We start from the raw sequence: 20,390 nt of genomic DNA on the forward strand, positions 1-20,390 counted from the left end.
AATATAGAACCATCACAGTCACCCTGGAATGCTCCTGCGTTTGTTATAAAGAAAAAATCCGTAAAATTCAGGTTCCTTACGGATGTTAATCAAGCATTAGAGAGCCCTAGGCAGCAATACCAAAGTAAACAGCCAGTATGCATTCTTATCAACTTCACCTTAAAGGCGATCCTCGCTAAACAAAAAAGGGGAAGAGGTTGCCTAACACAATCAGAGCTTGATACAGCTGTCTCAAAAAACTCACATACTACTCCAGCTATGAGACATTTTGTGACTATTCCACGACAACCCCGCAAGGAAAGTAATACCCAGGCTGGAAATAAGGAAACATGGGCCATGGTAAAGGATATGGCCTCAGGGAAATGGCAAGGTCCATATAAGATACTAATATGGGGTCCAGGGTATGTTTGTGTCTCCACAGGAAAAAGGGATGCATGGATTCCCATTAGAAGGATCCGTAGGTGGAAACCGGTGTCGGAGACAACGGAGACGCAGGAAGCAGAGACCCTGGAGACCCCGGAGAAGGATCATGCACCACCTGAGTCTGCTGCTGACAGCTTTGACCTTGCTGCCCAGAGAGGAAGCAGCACTCATCCCAACCACTGACATTGCTGCCCACTCCATCTAGGCATCTCCTTTCAGCGGCTGAAGGAGGACTTTGATATCATGAACCCAGGACACACGGCGGGGGGGAGGTGACCAACTTTTCGCCTGAATACCACAGGCTTGGCCATTGAGGTCCATTTGCATGACTGAGGGGGTGGTGATGTGTAAGGCGCCAGCACTGAGCTACTTCTCTTAGAATATGCTCTGGAATTAGTGATTACACTTCCTCTTGTTGTAATTCAGCCATTTAGTTTCATCTTTGTTTTGTTGGATGCCTCTCTTTGTCAGTTGTGCTAGCTGCAGATTTCTGTGTAAATGAAGTTCTTGTTGTGGGGTACTCATATGCTAAAGGCCTTCCTAACCCACTCAGCCTCCAGCCGCTATTTGCTCTAGAGCCATGTGCGCTCTGCGCAAAACAAAAAAGGGGAGATGTTGGGGGTGGAAGCTCAATTCCATGTGGACAGTCTTGGGCGGGTAAAGGTGGGAACTTCTAAATCTTAGAGTTCTCATGAGGCCCCCCAGGAAACAGCAGGGAATCAAGGAGTGAGACCGAGCTATCTCGTGTATTTCTGCCTCTTCCCGTGAGAACGTGATGGGAGAGGCATCCCCGCCCTAGAGACTGGCCCGGATCTGGGCACACCTATTGTTATCTAACAGGCATGGTATTCAGGTGCAAACTACGTGGCCAGAGAGCTTAATTAGGGTCAGGAAAGCCCGAAGGTGCTCTTAGCGCGGGAGGGGCCCTTACAGGACAGAAGGCGCCTCTTCCCTTTTCCTCTCTTCGCTCTTCCCTCTCCCCTCTCTCCCCACTTCCACTTCTGCTTTCATTCTCTTACTGTAAGATTTTTGCTTCCTTGGGAGATTTCTCTCTCCCTCCTAAGGAAGAGTTCCCCCTGCACATGTAACCAGGACCCTGAATAAAGCCTAACCCTCGTTCGACTCTGGAAAGTCTCTTCTCTCATACGTTTATCTGGTTTGGCCAGCCGAAGACCTGTGATAGGTAAGGTAAGACTCGGGTAGCCCTCAGGCCTCTAGACCTGGCAACTCTATAAGACATCAAGAATCAGCCAAACAGAATCTAAAGAATGAAAAGATAGAAGAAAATGTAAAATATCTCATTGGAAAAACAACTGTCCAGGAAAATAGATCCAGGAGAGAAAATCTAAGGATTATTGGTCTACCAGAAAGCCATGATGAAAAAAAGAGCCTGGACAATATCATCGAAGAAATCATCAAGGAATATTGCTCAGAATTCCTAGATCCAGAGGGCAAAAGCGTCATTAAAAGAATCCACCATTCACTTCCTGAAAGGGACCCAAAACTAAAGGAAGGTGAATAAAACTATGAATAATCTAGATATGATATATCTCTGGAGAAAACTGAATGGGAATAGAAAGGAATATTCCTTTTTCTGTGCAGTACATGGCACATATATAAAAACTGACCATGTTCTAGGCCATTAACCTCACAATCCAGTGCAGAAAGTGAGAGATAGTGAACGCATCCTTCTCAGAGCATAATGCAATAGAAATTATATGGGACTAAAGGCCATGGAGAGAGAGAACAAAAATTAATTGGAAACCAAATAATCTAATGCTAAAAAATGAGTGGGTTAAACAACAAATCATAGAAACAATCAACTACTTCATTCAAGAGAATGACAATAATGAGATAGTCTACCAAATCTTATGGGATACTGCAAAAGCAGTTCTTAGGGGAAGTTTTATATCTTTGAAAGCCTATATGAATAAAATAGAGAAAGAGGAGATCAAAGAACTGGGCATGCAACTGAAAAAGTTAGAAAAAGAACAAATTGAAAATCCCCAAGTAAAGACTAAATTAGAGATACTGAAATATTAGAAATACTATTAGCATTATTGATCATATCAACAACAAAACTAACAGAAACCACATGATTATCTCAATAGACGCAGAAAAAGCTTTTGACAAAATACAATACCCATTCCTATTGAAACACTGGACAGCATAGGAATAAATGGAACTTTGCATAAAATAATCAGCAGTATCTACCTAAAACCTTCAGCAAGCATTAAATGCAATGGGGACAAGCTAAAGGCATTTCCAGTAAGATCAGGGGTGAAAGAAGGATGTCCATTATCACCACTGTGATTCAACATGGTATTAGAAATGCTAGCTGTAGCAAAAAGAGAAGAAAAAATAAATTGAAGGAATTAGAATAGGCAAAGAAGAAACTAAGTTAACACTCTTTGCAGATGATATGATGACATACTTATTGGAATCCCAGAGAAACAAGTAAAAAATTACCTGAAATAATAAACAACTTTGCAAAGTTGGAGGTTACAAAATAAACCCACAAAAATCATCTGCATTTCTATATATAAACTAAAAAAGCCCAACAGCAAGAGACAGAAAGAGAAATTCTGTTTAAAGCTACATAGATGCTATAAAATATCTGGGAGTCTCTCTGCCAAAACAAACCCAGGGACTATATGAACACAATTACAAAACACTTTTCACACAAATAAAGTCTGATCTAAGTAAGTGGAAAAACATCAGCTGCTCATGGGTAGGCTGAGCTAATATAATAAAAATGACAATTCTACTTAAAGTAATTTACTTATTCAGTGCCATACCAATTGAACTACCAGATAATTCTTTTCAGAGTTAGAAAAAATATTATCAAAATTCATCAGTAAGAACAAAAAAAGGTCCAGAATATCAAGGGAACTAATGAAAGAAATGGTAGGGAAAGTGGTCCAGCCCTACCAGATCTTAAATTGTATTATAAAGCAGCAGTCATCAAAATCACTTGGTACTTACTGACTAAGAAACAGAGGGTAGCCCAGTGGAATAGGCTAGGTACTCAAGACACAATAGTTAATGAATATAACAATCTACTGTTTGATAAACCCAAGGATCCCAGTTTCTGGGATAAGCACTCACTGTCTGACAAAAATTGCTGGGAAAACTGGATAACAGTGTGGCAGAAATTGGGCATAGATCAATGTTTGACACCATACACACGAATAAAGTCCAAATGAATACATGATCTAGGTATAAAGATTGATACTATAAACAAATTGGGGGAGCAAGGAATAGTGTATTTGTCAGATTTATGGAGAATGGAAAAATTTATGACCCAACAAGAGATAGAGAACATTATGAAGTGCAAAATGGACAACTTTGATTACATTAAATTTAAAAGTTTTTGCACAAACAAACCCAAAGCAACCAAGATTAGAAGGGAAGCAGAAAACTGAGAAAGAATTTTTGCAACTAGTGCCTCATTTCTAAAATATATAGAAAACTGAGTCAAATGTACAAGAACATATGCCATTACTCAATTGCTAAATTGTCAAAGGATATAAACAGGGAATTTTCAGAGGAAGAAATTAAAGCCATCTATAATCATATGAAAAATTGCTCTCAATCACTACTGATTATAGAGATGCAAATCAAAACAACTATGAGGTACCACATCACACCTATCAGATTGGTTAACATGACAAAACAGGAAGATGATCAATGTCAGAGAAGATGTGGGAGAGATGGAACACTAATTCATTGTTGGTGGAGCTGTGAGCTGATCCAACCATTCTGGAGAGCAATTTGTAGCCCAAAGGGCTACAAAAATGTGAATACCCTTTGACCCAGCAATATTGCTTCTAGGGCTGTATCCCAAAGAGATCATAGAAATGAGAAAGGATCCCACATGCACAAAAATATTTATAGCAGCTCTCTCTGTGGTGGTCAAGAACTGGAAATCAAGGGGATGCCCATCAACTGGGGAATGGCTGAACAAGTTGTAGTATATGAATGTAATGGAATACTATTGTGCTATAAGAAACAATGAACAGGAAGACTTCAGAGAAGCCTGGGAAGATTTATATGAACTGATGCTGAGTGAAAGGAGCAGAACCAGGAGAACTTTGTACACAGCAACAACCAAAGTGAGGAATTTTTCTGGTAGACTTAGTACATCATTGAAATTCATGGACTTAAAAAATTTGCAATGGACTCTTGAGGCAAAACGCCTTCCACATCCAGAGAAAAAACTATGGAATTGTGTCTCAGATAGAAACAGACCATTTTCTTTTGTATTATGTTTTGTTTTGTTTTATAGTTTCTCCCATTCATTCTAATTCTTCTATGGAACATGCATTCCATACATACATGTGCGTGTAGAACCTATATAAGATTGTATGCCATCTCAGAAAGGGAGTAGGGAGGGAGGGAGACAAGGGGCAAAAATCTAAGATATATGGAAGTGATTGGCTAACACTGAAAAGAAATACAATAATTTAATTAAAATATATACATATACATATATGCATACACATATACATTTATACATATATGTATATAGGTACACAAATATACATGTAAGATCCTCTGATCTTAAATAACAGTTAAAAACAATTCCATCTTGTCATGGCTTTTGGCAAATATTCTCCCCCTTATGAAGGAAAAACTTGAAATAATAGTCCTAAATTTGATGTTTAACAATTTTACTTGAGTTTTTTAAGAAATGACAAATCTTCTTTGAGAATCTTAGACACTGTGTTCAAGTCTCGAAATTATTGCTTTCATAGCTGAAGTATGTGGCAGCTAGGTGGTGCAGTGGATAGAGTGGGGACCTGAATTTAGGAAGACTCATCTTCTTGAGTTCAAGTCTGACCTCAGAAACTTACTAGCTGTGTGACCTTGAGAAAGTCACTTAATCCTGTTTATTCATCTGTAAAATGAGCTGGAGAAGAAGATGGCAAACCACTCCAGTATCTTTGCTGATAAAACCTCAAATGAAGTCACAAAGAGTCAGACATGACTGCAACAACTGAATAACAAAAACTGAAGTAGTATTATTTATATTACATAAAATAAAAATATCCTTCTAAAACTGAAGCAATTCTTACCCATTATGATATGTAATGTTGCAGTCACTATGTGGGTAATTCCATAAAGTGAATGTGCCAGTACATTAGTAGAACCTGCCAAAATGAACAAAAGTTGACAATGAAAGAATTTAGAAAAAAATTAAATATCAAAATCACATATTAATGCTTCAGTAATATTTTTGGTCAGAAAAATGAGTATTTTTCTACTTCCTTATCCAGTACCACACACACACACACACACACACACACACACGCACGCACGCACGCACACACTCACAAAGCAGCTTAGCAGACAGCCACTTTCATCTAGCAATGCACACTTGACAAATTCTCCTGTGAGTTCATTACTACTTTGGAATAACTTCTATCACAAATAGTATAGATATCTTTAATATAAACCACATTTAACCTTAAAAAGGCCTTGTAAAAAGGCAGTTGGAATATTGCTAATACTAAAATCAATTAGAAGTCATCTCAGTCTTTAAATAAATCATCTGTCACTAAAAATGGGAAAAATTGTTGTTTTAAAAACCAAAGTAAGACACTAGACCCTCAATTAAAAACACATTATGTACCTTTAGAAAGAAACTGTTTAACAATGAACCTCTTCCCACCTCTTAAATTACATGGCATTTGTATCTCTATTCAGCTACAATTATATATGATCATTTGATTTTGGCCCTTCAATAAATAAATCAACAAGTAAACAATTAATTAACCATAGAGGGTAGAAACACTAAGTCTTTTTTCCACCATGGAGAGAGTCTTTATCAACCTGCCTAGGACTAGAACCTCAGATGAAGGTAGGAATGAGAAAATCAACAATTCCGAAGCTCTCCATTACAAGAGAGACTGGGTTTGTGGATAATCCTTATTGGGAAGGGTAGGAAAAACAATGATGCCTAAGCTTTGAAAAGGTATAAAAATTATTAAAAGAGGGTCCAAATACTATGCCTCAGGGGCAAACACTTTGATTAACACCTCCAACACCTCAGAGAAATAAAAAAAACCAAACACATCATTTCCAGTCATTCATTACTACACCAAGAATGGGAGAGCTAGTAGTGCTTCCTGGGAAGGCTGATAAAAATCAACCATAATGTCCAAAACATATTTCCCTGTTATTACTCCTGGATTCTTTGACTTCATCTGCCTTAGGATTATCCCTCTAGAATATTTGTCTTGCTCTGCCCTCCTGTTTTACTTTGTTTTTTGGAATTTTTATTCTATTGTTAACAAATTCACATTATACTAGATATGCTTTTCTCTCAAACTCCTTCCATCTACTTGCACTGGTGGAAATCTGGCTAACTGTAAAGGACATTACATCCCTAGCCACTCTCTTAGTACCAGATGTGCTTTCTCTCGTGCTGCTAAACACACACTATAGCTGAAAGAAGAGGAGATTTATTACATGGTCCTCACCACCACTTCTATATCCTCCTCTGCCATCACTCAGCAACCTGTTTATTTTCCATATTCTCTTCATTCATTTACATCAACCTATCCATTTCCTGGTTGATGCAATATAATGTTCCCCTAAGTTTTTCATATACATATTTATATCATCTTTAAACATGTTAGCTTCCAAGTTCAACCTCCTTACTTTCCATGACTTGTACCTTTACCATCCCTCAGCTATACATGGAGATACCTATATGACTCAGTGTAACACTATCCTCTACCCACAAGTGCTCGTAATCAACTTTTGATCTGAGAGAAAGTGGGTAAAGTGCTTTGCTAGTAATTCATTTACTGAAGCTTTGGAGCCAATAATTATGGACCTTATCTGGCAGTAATCACTACCTTTTTTCTGGTTTTACAGAGAAGCAAGAGTTTTAGGAACTTTACTTAATGTAACTTTTCTATCATCCATTGCATTTATAATGCACAAAGTAATTCTTGTTTCAATCAATATATTTTCTTTGTTGGGTTTTTTTTTTTGCAACGATATTAATGACCAGAAATCTCCAAACTCAGGGGTTCATCTCTCTTCTAATTTTTTTTTTTTTTTTTGCTTCTTAAATCTCGGTAGCAAAGTTTCTTAAAGATTTTGAATTGTCTATTTTGTTCCTTGAATTTCTTTGACATCTTTCATTGCCCTAACCTTTCGACTTTTGCTTTTAATTTTTGATTAAGGAAAACTAGAATTTTGAAGATGCTTTTATTTTCTGGATTTCCTTTGGCACATTTCCTTTTTGTTGCTTTTAACCGGGTGAGATAGCATTCAAATACTCTATTGCATTTACCAACTGGCTATTAACATAATCTTCTGATATCTATCTGGTGCTCTTCAACAGATTTCTCAAGTTGCTTAGCCAACGTGGTGCTTTTGGTTCTTGTCCATGGTATTACTGAATTGTTCCATTTTTCCTCCTATAGGTTTTGCTATCCCAAATGTCACAGAGAATAATACAGCGGACTAGTCCTGAAATGTTCTTATACTTTCTGTCAAGTATTGTGGAAGTATGCATTCACTCATAATGGTCATAACAAATGCCAGATTTAAAGAAAAAGAAACTTTTAAAAATAGTCTAGTATGTGAATTCATACCATAAAGCCTCAAAAAAATTCCAGCCCAAGTATGATCATCTCTTTTAAAAAATATTTATGGTACCAGTATTGCTTTTGTCATCCATTTTATTTTTAGTTAGAATTTCTGGGTAGATTGATTTCATCCAATCTAGGCTCAGGGATTTATTTGCTTCTTACAATTGTCTTTTGCTGGTCAGTGATATGTTATGTGATTTGGAATTAATATCATTGAGGTGAGGAGTCACTATATATCCCCCTGCCTATAACTGGTAAAAATCTGCTTACATTTTGATGATACAGCACATAAAAAAATATTCATATCTTAAGTTGGTGTCATGATTACTTGCAACGGGGCATGCGTTAGTGGTGAAGACCACCTACACCAAAGCACTTCCATCGTGAGACGATGGAATTTCAGATTTCTTCCAAGTTATCTTTTTTTTTTGATATAAGAATTTCACTACTGATGCAAAAATTTTAAATAAAATACTAGCAAGGATATTATAGCAATATATCACAAATATACTTTTACCATGGAAAATTTATACCAGGAATTCAGGGTAGATGAATATTAGGAAATCTATCAGCATAACTGACCATTTTGATAAAATTAAAAAATCACATGATCATTGCAATAGATGCAGAAAAAGCGTTTGACAAAATACAACATTCATTCTTATTTTTAAAAAAAATACTAGAAAGCACATGAATAAATGGACCTTTTCTTAAGATGATTAGTAGTATTTATCCAAAACCATAGGCAAGCATCATCTGTAATGAGAAGAAGACTTCCCAGTAAGATCAGGGGTGAAGCAAGGATGTTTATTATCACCTCTATTACTGAATGCTATATTATAAATACTAAGATAAGAAAAAAGAAATCAAAGGAATTAGAATATGCAATGAGGAAACAAAATTATCACTCTTTGCCAAAGATATGATGGTATAATTAGAGAATTCTAGAGAATCAACTAAAAAACCAGTGAACACAATGAAAAATTTTAGCAAAGTTTCAGAATATAAAATAAACCCACATAAATCATCAGCAGTTCTATAGACTAACAATATAGTCCAGCATAAGAGACAGAAAGAGAAATTCCATTTAAATAACTGCAGACACTATAAAATTCCTGGAAGTCTGCCTCCCAAGGCAAACCCAGGAACTATATGAACATGATTACAAACTCTTTTCACTCAAATAAATGCAGATTTAAACAACTAGAGAAATATAAATTGCTTGTGGGTAGGCTGAGCTAATAAAATAAAAATGACAATTTTATATAAATTAATTTACTTACTCAGTGCCATACGAGTCAAACTACCAAAAATTATTTTATGTAGTTAGGAAAAAGAATAACAAAATTCATCTAGAGAGGGGGGGCAGAGTCAAGATGGTGGAATAGAGAGATGTACATACTCTAGCTCTTCCCCCACAGCCCATAAAATACCTGTAAAGAAAGACTCTCAACAAATTGTCCAGTGGCAGAAGTGACAGAATAACAGAGTGGAGGAGATTTCCAACCCAGGTGATGTGGAAGGCCAACAGGAAAGGTCTGTTGCACCAGACGTGGAGCAAAGCCCAGCCCAGCCTTGGCCGCATGGCACCAGGAGGAACAGGACCAGGGCAGGCTTCAGGGACTGAATCCCTGGCAGCAGTGGCAGTTTACAGATCCCTTAACCCACAGGCCCCAAAGGCAGTTTCAAAGGTCAGTGAGAGAGCTTTTTCAACCAGACCAAGAAGGGAGCAGGGTCCTCCCCTAACCCCGGGCCCAGGCAGAGGCAGTGGAAGCAGCAGCAGCCAGGGTCCATTGTTGGAGTGGCTCAGCTTAAAGCCCCTGGGGGAATTGAGAGGCTGATCTGAATCTCAGGCCTGAGCATGGTCTTGGGAGTTGGCAGAGTTGGAGACCATTAAGGAGTAAACTCCTCTCCCTTGATTGTGTCACCTTGGAGAACATACAGGTCCCCAGAGTATACCCTACTCTTGACAAAGCACCCAAAAGTCAAGTAACTAGTTGGGAAAATGCCCAAAAAAGGGAAAAAATAAGACCATAAGAAGGTTACTTTCTTGGTGAAAAGGTGTTTTCTCCTATCCTTTCCTATGAGGAAGAACAATGCATACTGTCAGAGGAAGTCAAGGCTTCTGCATCCAATACTCCAAAATAAATATGCAATGGTCTCAGGCCATGGAACAGCTCAAAAAGGATTTTGAAAATCAAGTAAGAGAGGAGGAAGAAAAATTGGGAAGGGAAATAGAGTAATGCAAGAAAATCATGAAAATCAAGTCAACAGCTTGCTACAGAGACCCAAAAAAATGCTGAAGAAAATAACACCTTTAAAAATAGGCTAACTCAATTGGCAAAAGGGGTCTAAAAAGCCCATGAGAAGAAGAATGCTTGAAAAAGCAGGATTAGCCAAATGGAAAAGGAGGTTCAAAAGCTCACTGAAGAAAATAGTTCTTTCAAAATTAGAATGGAACAGATGAAAGCTAATGACTTTATGAGAAACCAAGAAATTATAAAACAAAATGAAAAGAATGAAAAAATGGAAGATAATGTGAAATATCTCATTGGAAAAACAACTGACCTGGAAAATAGATCCAGCAGAGACAATTTAAAAATTATCGAACTACCTGAAAGCAATGATAAAAAAGAGTCTAGACATCATCTTTCATGAAATTATCAAGGAAAATTGTCCTGATATTCTAGAACCAGAGGGCAAAATAAATATTGAAAGAATCCACTGATTACCTCCTGAAAGAGATCTGAAAAGAGAAACTCCTAGGAATATTGTAGCCAAATTCCAGAGGTCCCAGGTCAAGGAGAAAACATTGTAAGCAGCTAGAAAGAAACAATTTGAGTATTGTGGAAATACAATCAGGATTACACAAGATTTTTAGCAGCTTCTACATTAAGGGATCAAAGGGCTTGGAATATGATATTCCATTAGTCAAAGGAACAAAGATTAAAACCAAGAATCACCTATCCATCAAAACTGAGTATAATACTCCAGAGGAAAAAATGGTCATTCAGTGAAATTTCAAGCATTCTTGATGAAAAGACCAGAACTGAAAAGAAAATTTGACTTTCAAACACAAAAATCAAGAGAAGCATGAAAAGCTAAATAGGACAGAGAAATCATAAGGGACTTAGTAAAGTTGAACTGTTTACGTTCCTACATGGAAAGATATTTGTAACTCTTGAAACTTTTCTCAGTATTTGGGTAGGTAGAGGGATTATACACACACACACACACACACACACACACAGAGAGAGACAGCACAGGGTGAGTTGAATAAGAAGGGATCATATCTAAAAAAATAAAATTAAGGGGTGAGAGAGGAATATATTGGGAGGAGGAAGGGAGAAATGGAATGGGGCAAATTATCTCTCATAGAAGAAGCAAGAAAAAGCTTTTCCAATGGAGGGGAAAAGTGAAGCTTACTCTCATCACATTTGGCTCAAGGAAGGAATAACATGCACACTCAATTTGGCATGAAAATCTATTTTACACTATAGGAACGTAGGGGAGAAGGGGATAATCAGGGTTGAGGGGATGATGGAAGGGAGGGTAAATGGGAGGAGGGAGCAATTAGAAGTAAACACTCTTGGAGAGGGACAAGGTCAAAAGAGAGAATAGAAGAAATGGGGGACAGGAGAGGATAGAGGGAAATATAGTTAGTCTTATACAATATGACTATTATGGAAGTCATTTTCAAAACTACACACACACACACACACACACACACACACACATATATATCCTATACTGAATTGATTGCCTTCTCAGTGGGGATGGGTGGGGAGGGAGGAAGGAAAAGAAGTTGGAACACAAAGTTTTAGGAAGAAATGTTGAGAATTGTTTTTGCGTAAAACTGGGAAATAAGAAATATAGGTAATGGGGTATAGAAATTTATCTTGCCCTACAGGACAAGAGAGAAGATAGGGATAAGGGAAGGGAGGGAACATTGGTGGAAGGGGCAATCAGAATGCAAGGCGTTTTGGGGTGGGGGGAGGTGAGAGATGGGGAGAAAATTTAGAACTCAAAATTTTGTGGAAATGAATGTTGAAAACTTAAAATAAATAAAAAAAATTCATCTGGAAAAACAAAAGGGAATGTCAAGAGAATCAATGAAAAAAACTGGTCCTGCAGTACCAGTTTTCAACTATGTTACCAAACTATAATAATGAGAATAATCTGGTACAGGATAAGAGTTATAGAGATGTACAAAGTAGTTAATCACCATAGTAATCTAGTGTTTGATAAACCTAAAGATCCAAGTTTTGGGGACAAAAACTCACTATATGACAAAAATTGCTGGGAAAACTGGAAAGCAGTTTGGCAGAAACTACCTATATGCCAACATCTCACACTATATACCAAGATAAATTCAAAATGGATACAGGTTTTAGACATAAAAGGTGATAATTATAATCAAATTAGGACAGCCTGGAAAAATTTACTTGTCAGATCTATAAAAAAAATATGACCAAACAAGACATAGATAGGATCATTGGAAATGAAATGGATAGTTTTCATTACATTAAATTGTAAGGTGTTTTTTTTTACACAAACAAAACTAGTGCAGCCAAGATTAGAAGGAAAGCAGGAAACTGGAGGAGAAATTTTACAGCAAGTTTCTCTGATAAATCTCTCATTTCTTAAATATATGAGGAACTGAGTCATATTTATAAGAATACAAGTCATTTCCAAATTGATAGTCAAAGATATAAACAGGCAGTTTTCAGAATAATTAAAGCTATTAGTAGTCATATTAAATATGATCTAAATTACTAGTGATTACAGAAATGTAAATTTAAAAAAAACTCTAAGCTACCACTTTACAGCTATCAGACTGGCTAACATGACAGAAAAGGAAAATGACAAAGGTTGGGGAGACATAGAAAAACTGGGACATGAATGCTCTTGATGGAGTTGTGAACTGGTCCAATCATCCTGGAGAACCCAAAAGTATACCCTTTGACCCAGCAATACCATCACTAGCTCAAAGAAATCAAAGAAAAAGGACCTATATGTTTAAAAAATTTATAGCAGTTCTTTGTGTGGTGTCAAAAAATTGAGGGGGATATCCATCAACTGAGGAATGGCTGAACAAGTTATGGAACATGACTGGGATGTTATACTATTGCACTATAAGAAATGACGAGCAGAATGATTTCAGAAAAACCTGGAAACACTTACATGAACTGATGTGAAATGAGCAGAATAGGAGAGCACTGTACACAGTAACCACAATATTATATGATGATCAACTGTGAATTACAAAGTAATTCTGACCAATAAAATGATTCAAGATGATTCCAAAGGACTTATGATGAAAAATGTTATCCACATTGAGGGAGACAACTGATGAAGTCTGAGTACAGAATGAGGTATAATTTTTTTAACTTTCTTTATTTTTCTTGCAACATGGCTAATATAGAAATTGCATGACTTCATATGTATAACTAAAATCACATTTCTTGCCTTCTTACTGCATGGAGAAGAAGCAGGAGGGGGAGAGAGAATTTGGAACTCAAAAAAATGTTAAATAAATATTAAAAATAAATTTATTTTTAAAGACAAAAATATGGTATGTGCAAGGAAATGTATCAAGTGTCAAGAAACAAAGGGGAAAATAACACATGATTCTGTCCTACTGCAATTCACTATCTTGTACAAGAATTCTTAATATAGGATCCGTGAATTTAATATATATATATTTTGATATCTATTTTGATATAACTGATTTCCTTTGTAATCCCATATGTTTTATTTTATATATTCAAAACATTATTTCAAGAATGGATTCATAGATTTTACCAGATTGCCAAAGGGCGGCATGACACAAAAGATTAAGAACTCCTGATCTACAGTACAGAGAAAACATTATCATTTTTCTATGACATATATATATATATATATATATATATACAGAAAGAGAGAGAGAGAGAGAGAGAGAGAGAGAGAGAGAGAGAGAGGGAGGGAGAGAGTCATAAATGGTCATCATTCATGCCAAATGTAGGAGAACCCTAGTCATATTCCAGGTATGTTCTATAACATTTAAATTTGTATGGGTCATTATCAAACATTAGAAACTCCTTGAGAATAGAATTTATATATTTTACTCCCTGTGTGGTTGCCCAGAGCAATATTCTCCATGAGTGGAGACTCAGTAAATGTTGACCGACAGATTACTAAACAGAGAAAAAATTAGCTTAATTTATATTGAACTTTATAAGGTTCTATTTTCTAATCATTTTTATTTAAAAAAAGAATTATAATCATTTGGAGACTAAGCATTTCTTACCAGTAAAAAACTTTGAAAGGACTGTTGGTCAAAATAGCTACTATTTTTTCCCTAGATAGATAGAGCGTAGCATGAATCAAATAGTAAATTATTTTCCTACTGTGAATTCCTGAAGAAATGTGCTCTTGCCTTATGCACAGAAACTTCAACTTCAAGAAACCATATGGAAAAGCTAAATTGCTACAAAAACAACATGACATAGTGAAATCATCTATCCATGTTTATTACTTATACATTTAAATAATTTCCATGAATTAAGAGAAAGTTTGATGAGTAAGCTGATAAATAGAAGACACTTTGTCATTTAGCTACTGAAAGATTCCTTTTCTTTTCATCAATTCTTACCAAAAAGCATAAAATTTGGAAGTTAAAGGGAGAAATAGATTAACTAAAGGGAATGATTCTTTATTAGTAAAACAGAATAGAATCCATATGAGAAGGAAATGTCCTCCTTTTCCTTTTTTTACTTAATATGGAGTGAAATGACTACAATCTGGTGAAAAAAATAAAGACACTTGATAATTCACGATTTAGACAATAAAACTTTTAGAATAACTACCTTTTCACCGAGCATGTTTATAGTATGGAAGCGAATACATCAAAATTGCTAATTTTGTGTTCTAGACTCGACAGGAATAATGTGTGTAATTTAAAACTGACCCTTCCGTAACTAAACTATTGGCCCAAAGTGTATTATTATTAGGAAATAATGGTCAATATAAACCCTCCCTGTGGTAGTAATGGTAAACTTTCACAATAAAAAAACAAAACAAAACAAAACAAATAAACAAAAAACTGCTGTTTGATAAGGAAAAGGAGGATTCCAGTTCAAAAGATTTTTAGAATAATTAGTCAAGAGAAAGAAGGTTAAAAAAAAGGATAGTCCACCAGTTAATAAGCATTAAGTATCCATTATGTGACAGGCTCTGTGATAAGCACTAAAGATACAAAAAGAGGCAAAAATACTCTCCAAAGATAGAAAGCAAGTATGTGTGTGTGTATACAAAATAAGCTATATACAGGATAAATTGGAAATAAATATCAGAGACAGGGAACCACAATTAAAAGCAGATAGGAAAGCCTTCCTGGAGAATGTGGGATTTTAGTTGGGACTTGAAAGAAGCCTGAGAAGTTAGGAAGCAGAAATGAAGAAGGAGAATATTCCAGGCCTGGAGAACAGTGAGTGAAAATGCCTGGAGTTAAGAGAGAAACTGCATTGTTCATAAAAGGGCAAGGAGTCCAATTATCATTGTATTTCAAAGTACATGGCCAATAGTAAAGTGAAAGAAGACTGGAAAGGTATGTGGCAGTAGATCTTGAAGGGTTTTAAACACCAAATTGAGGATCCTGGAGATGAAGGGAGACAGTAGAGTTTATGGGAGGGGAAGGTAACATGGTAGGGCCTGAGCATCAGGAAATTTAGATTGGTGGATGAATGGAGGATGAGCTGGGGAGATCTGAAGCAGGTAGATCCACTAGCAGGCTACTGCAACAGTACAGGCATGAAGTGATGAGGGCTTGAACCAGGGTGTTGGCAGTATCGGAAGAGATAAGGGAGTGCATTTGAGATGATGCAATGGTGGATGTGAATGGGGGACAGGGAATGGTAAGAGATAGTGAAGAGTCAAGGATAACATCTAGGTTATAGGGCTAAGGAATAGAGAAGATGGTGATGCCCTTGATAGTAATAGGAAAGTTTGGAAGCGGGGAGCATTTAGCAGGGAAAATAAATTAGTTTAGTTTGAGGCATGTCATATTTAAGAGGTCCACTGGAAATACAATTCAAGATGTCTGAAAGGCAATTAGGGATATAAAACTAGAGATCAGCAGAGAAGTTAGGGAAGACTAGGTAGATTTGAAAATCACCAAAGATATGGCAATTAAACCCATGGGAGCTGATGAGATCCCCCAGTGAAATAGTATAGACAGAGAAGAAAAGAGCCTTGTTGGACATCTATGGTTAGCAGGCACAAGCTGGATGAGAACCCAACAAAAGAGACTGAGGCACAATGTGATAAGTAGGAGGAAAACCAGGAGAGACTTGTGTCCCAAAAACCTAGCAAGAAGAGAATACCAAGGAAGAAAGGGTGATCAGCAGAGTCAAACTGTAGAAAGGTCAAGAAGAATAAGGATTGAGAAATTGGATTTAGTGATTAAAAGATTATTGGTACCTGGAGAAAGCAAATTTGGTGAAATTATGAGATCAGAAGTCAAATTGTAAGGGGTTAATTAGAGAATAAGAGGAGAAGCAGCAGAGGGACCTATTGCAGATGAACTTTTCAGGGTATTTAGCCACAAAGGGTAAATGAGGTTTAGGAAGATAGTAGGGATGAAAAGATTAAGTAAGGGTTTTTTTTGAGGATGAGTGAGACATGGGCATGTTTATAGGCAGCAGGAAAGGAACCAAGAGACTAGGAAAGATTGAAGATAAATGAATGAAGGAGGATAAGAGAGGAGTGAATCTTTTTGGAGCTCTTGTGCAGGTAGAGAGGTTTAATATGCAAGATATCAAATATGTATATGAATGCACATTATATATCTTAAGATTGCTTTAAAATCATTTTCACGACAAATTTCTCCAACACAAGATAAATCAGTTTCTCTGCTTGATAACATTAAAACAAGGAGATGCTGGGAATCTAAAAACTACTTCATTTAAACTCAGTCAAGTCTTTGCCATGCCATGTATTGACTATCATGATAATGCCAGGATGAGCTTTAACGTTAGTATCATTAGTAATATGAGTTTGGAGAATACCATTAATTGATATGGAACTAAAAAAATCTACTTCCAAAATATATAACATCTCAAAGTAAGATATGCATCCTGATTTATTTGAATGTAGTTCAACAGTGGAAATAAACAGGAAGTTTTTCCTCAAATACTGACATTCTGAATATAATCACACAATTGCCAAATACTAGAGCTCAAAGAGACTGTTATCAAATGATTATCATCTTCCAAAACAACTTATAGGAGCTTATTATGTGAGGATATTGCTGAGTCATTCAAATCAATAAAAAATATAGTAAGTATGTATTAAATATAAGGCACTATACTAAGTCCTTTAGTCCAAAGAAGCCATAGTCTTTACCTAGTCCTCAAGTAATATCCAGTGCAAATGAAAACATAAAGCTGGCCTAATGAGGAAGAAATTGATTTGTGGGTGTTCTGTAATAGTATCACTGTGAAAGCAGACAACTCTTGATCACTGAGGAGCTAATTATCTAGGAGTGGATTATCCTGGCCTCTTGAATTATCCTTTGGCCTTCTGCTACCTACCTTTTGACCATTGTCTTGCTTATTAGCACCTTCCACTTGGGAATGGATGGGAGAGATAAAAGGAGATGAAACCATCCATTACGCATCCTGTTATAACGCAGCTCTGGTAAAAGTTTTGGTGGAGGAGAGAATGAAACTATTAACTAAAATGAATTTTTTTATTATCTATGGATTTCAATTATCCATGCGGTCCCCTCTTTCTATTACCATAGATAATTATGAGTTGACTATAAAAACATTCCTGTAGAAAGGCTATTAAAAAGCAATAATGTAATGCTGTAATGAACAATGGAGAATGAAACACACCATGACCAAGGCAACAAAGACCGCTTATTCCTTCCATGTTACAAGGAAACACTCATGTAAATTGTGACAAAGCACAGATTCTTAGCCTCTAAAGGATACTTTCGTTAACTGTTCCTCAGTTCTGCAGCATACATTCCTGGTGGTAAGGACAACCATGAAATGGAGGCCAAAAATTACTTCACTTAATTTCTTTTTGCTCTAGTTAGCCTATCCACCAGTTCTTAAATATAGTCTTCAATTCTTGAAGAAAGAAGGTAATTTCACAACAACAATATACTTAATAATATGAAAATAGAGACAACGAATGTGATATATAGCAATAAAGTAATACAACCACCAACATCCATCAACATATGTATTTCCTTCCTTAACTTATTTATGTAAAAGAGAACTCTCATGAATGGAAATTTTTCATTTAGGATATGTATCACAGCAATCTGTTTCACTGCTTTTGACAGACATAACAAGATATTGACATGTGAAATGCTCAAATGAATTCTATAGATCAAATTTAACTTCTCAGTTTCTCAAACTCTACTTTATTCATAAAGAGGTCTATTCATTGAAAGACAGCATTGCCCAATACGGATAATCACAGTATAACACAGTCTCAAAAAAAAGCTATAAATGTTGTACTTCAAATTGAACATTTTAATTGGAATGAAAACTTCTTTTGCTGCCAACATTATCCTCTTTCTCTCCTTCTTCTCCCTCACCCCTAAAATGTGCCAAAGCAGAAGAGTAAGGACAAAAGTATCAGAGTTCATGTAGAGAATGACTGATGAAGGTACCAAGCAGAAACTGTGATAAAAAAAAAAAATTGTCCTTGGAAGTGCAAGCACTTCTGCAGAACAATTAACTTAATTAACCAGACAACATGAATATTCATAAGACTGTTAATGTCTCCCACATCCAAACAGATAAATGTGATGTAATGACTTCCTAGTCAAGCATATCTAAAATTCTCATGAAAACTGTACCTACACTTTGGTCCTTTGCCTGAAATATCATAGAAATTAACAGTCCCTTGGCAATATTTTATTCTTTCCAAATTAATTGGAAAGCATGAATTTATTTAAATGAACTCCTTAGGACTAGGTTGTTTTGTAGCCATCAGTCTGGGAATCGAGCCTTGGTTTACAACAACTGGATGTTTTTGTTTTTTCATCTTTATGTCCTTCTAGTTTTTCTCTTCAACCTGAATCTCTGTATAGTTCCTTAGTACCAGTTCCCATAGCAACAAACACCATTGCTAATGGTCAGGATTACAAATACAGGCTTCCCCACATCTGATCCATCTGATTCTGACCATAATTCAGCAGCTTAGTCTGCTGGCTCAGTAGAGTAATTTACTAAACACTCTCCCTCTGGGTGTCTCTCTCCAGGAGGCAAATGACTTCAAAGGAAGACTGTCTCCTCATGTTCTGAAGCTTGCAAACTTCCTGCCCTGCACTTGTGATCCTATTCTTTGCCTATCAAAGTGAGAAGTAGGACTTTAGTCCTTAAACAAATGTGCCTGGTAAATCATTTTCTATTCCCATTAGGTAGCACCAGTTAGTTAGAACCTCTAACTGGCACTCAGATAACACTTTGAGCTTTTTAATGCTCCCTTCCCGATTATTTCAATGGAAATTCAGTATGTATGCATATAGTGTGGGTTTAAAAGAAGATTTATTTTAAAACTTGCAAGATCCACAAAGATCAATTATCATATGGTGGGGTTTTTTTTTTAATTGAGCTATTAAAAAAAAGAAAAAGAAAAACATTCTCATTTAACTTATGCCCACTTGGTAAAAATGCATCCTTTTTGGTGCACCCATCCTTCTTGCTTTTGATATATAACTGTTAATAAATTATCTCGGGAGTATAAATACTAATGAAGAGAAACAGTGACCCAAGCACGTCCAATTTGCATGGAGTGAAATGTTGGAGAGGTTCCATCTCATAACACAACCATCGCATTCACAGCAACTAAAATGACCTGTGAAGGTCAGATTGCTGGCCTGACATGCATGTGCTTCTTTGTAGCAGAGGTTGCCTCTCGCAATATAATTTATCAGAGATGTTTCTGTAGGCACTGTAAAAGCTTCACAATGTGCCTTAATGTTTCCTACCATTTTTCCTAAATAGTATTAAGGCATCTTTGAATGGATTGCATTTTAAAGTCTCAAAATACTGATGAACCAATACTAAGCAATTGAAGTGATAATAAAATAAGTGGAATGTTGATTTAAAAATACTTTTCTATCAGTGAGTAAATTAACATTTTGAGATTTTTAAGGCTATTAGAAAATTACCCCTGTATATGTAATGTGTATGTGCACACACAAAAATATTAGGGAATATGCCATTACATAAGATTTTTAAGATGCAAAGTCAATATTCAATCAATCTCAATTCTCAACTATTTATTTAAGAGACAAACTAGGCTTCCTAAATTGTACAGCACAACAGATTAATTTCAGACAGATGCATA

General features: G+C 36.2%; 1 protein-coding gene across 3 annotated transcripts in view; it reads right to left on the reverse strand.

Moving 5' to 3' along the window:
- Window positions 1-20,390, reverse strand: part of CERKL (CERK like autophagy regulator) — a 194,109-nt gene that overhangs the window by 21,565 nt on the left and 152,154 nt on the right. For 2 of the 3 annotated variants that reach the window (XM_072612552.1, XM_072612550.1), the window contains one exon: window positions 5,502-5,576. The exons of the other annotated variant lie outside the window; for it this stretch is intronic. In XM_072612552.1, the coding sequence (XP_072468653.1) occupies window positions 5,502-5,576 (75 nt within the window). The remainder of the gene's footprint in view (window positions 1-5,501; window positions 5,577-20,390) is intronic. 3 annotated transcript variants of the gene reach the window in all.

This window comes from Notamacropus eugenii, chromosome 5 (genome assembly GCF_028372415.1).
Source record: "Notamacropus eugenii isolate mMacEug1 chromosome 5, mMacEug1.pri_v2, whole genome shotgun sequence".
NCBI lineage: Eukaryota > Metazoa > Chordata > Mammalia > Diprotodontia > Macropodidae > Notamacropus > Notamacropus eugenii.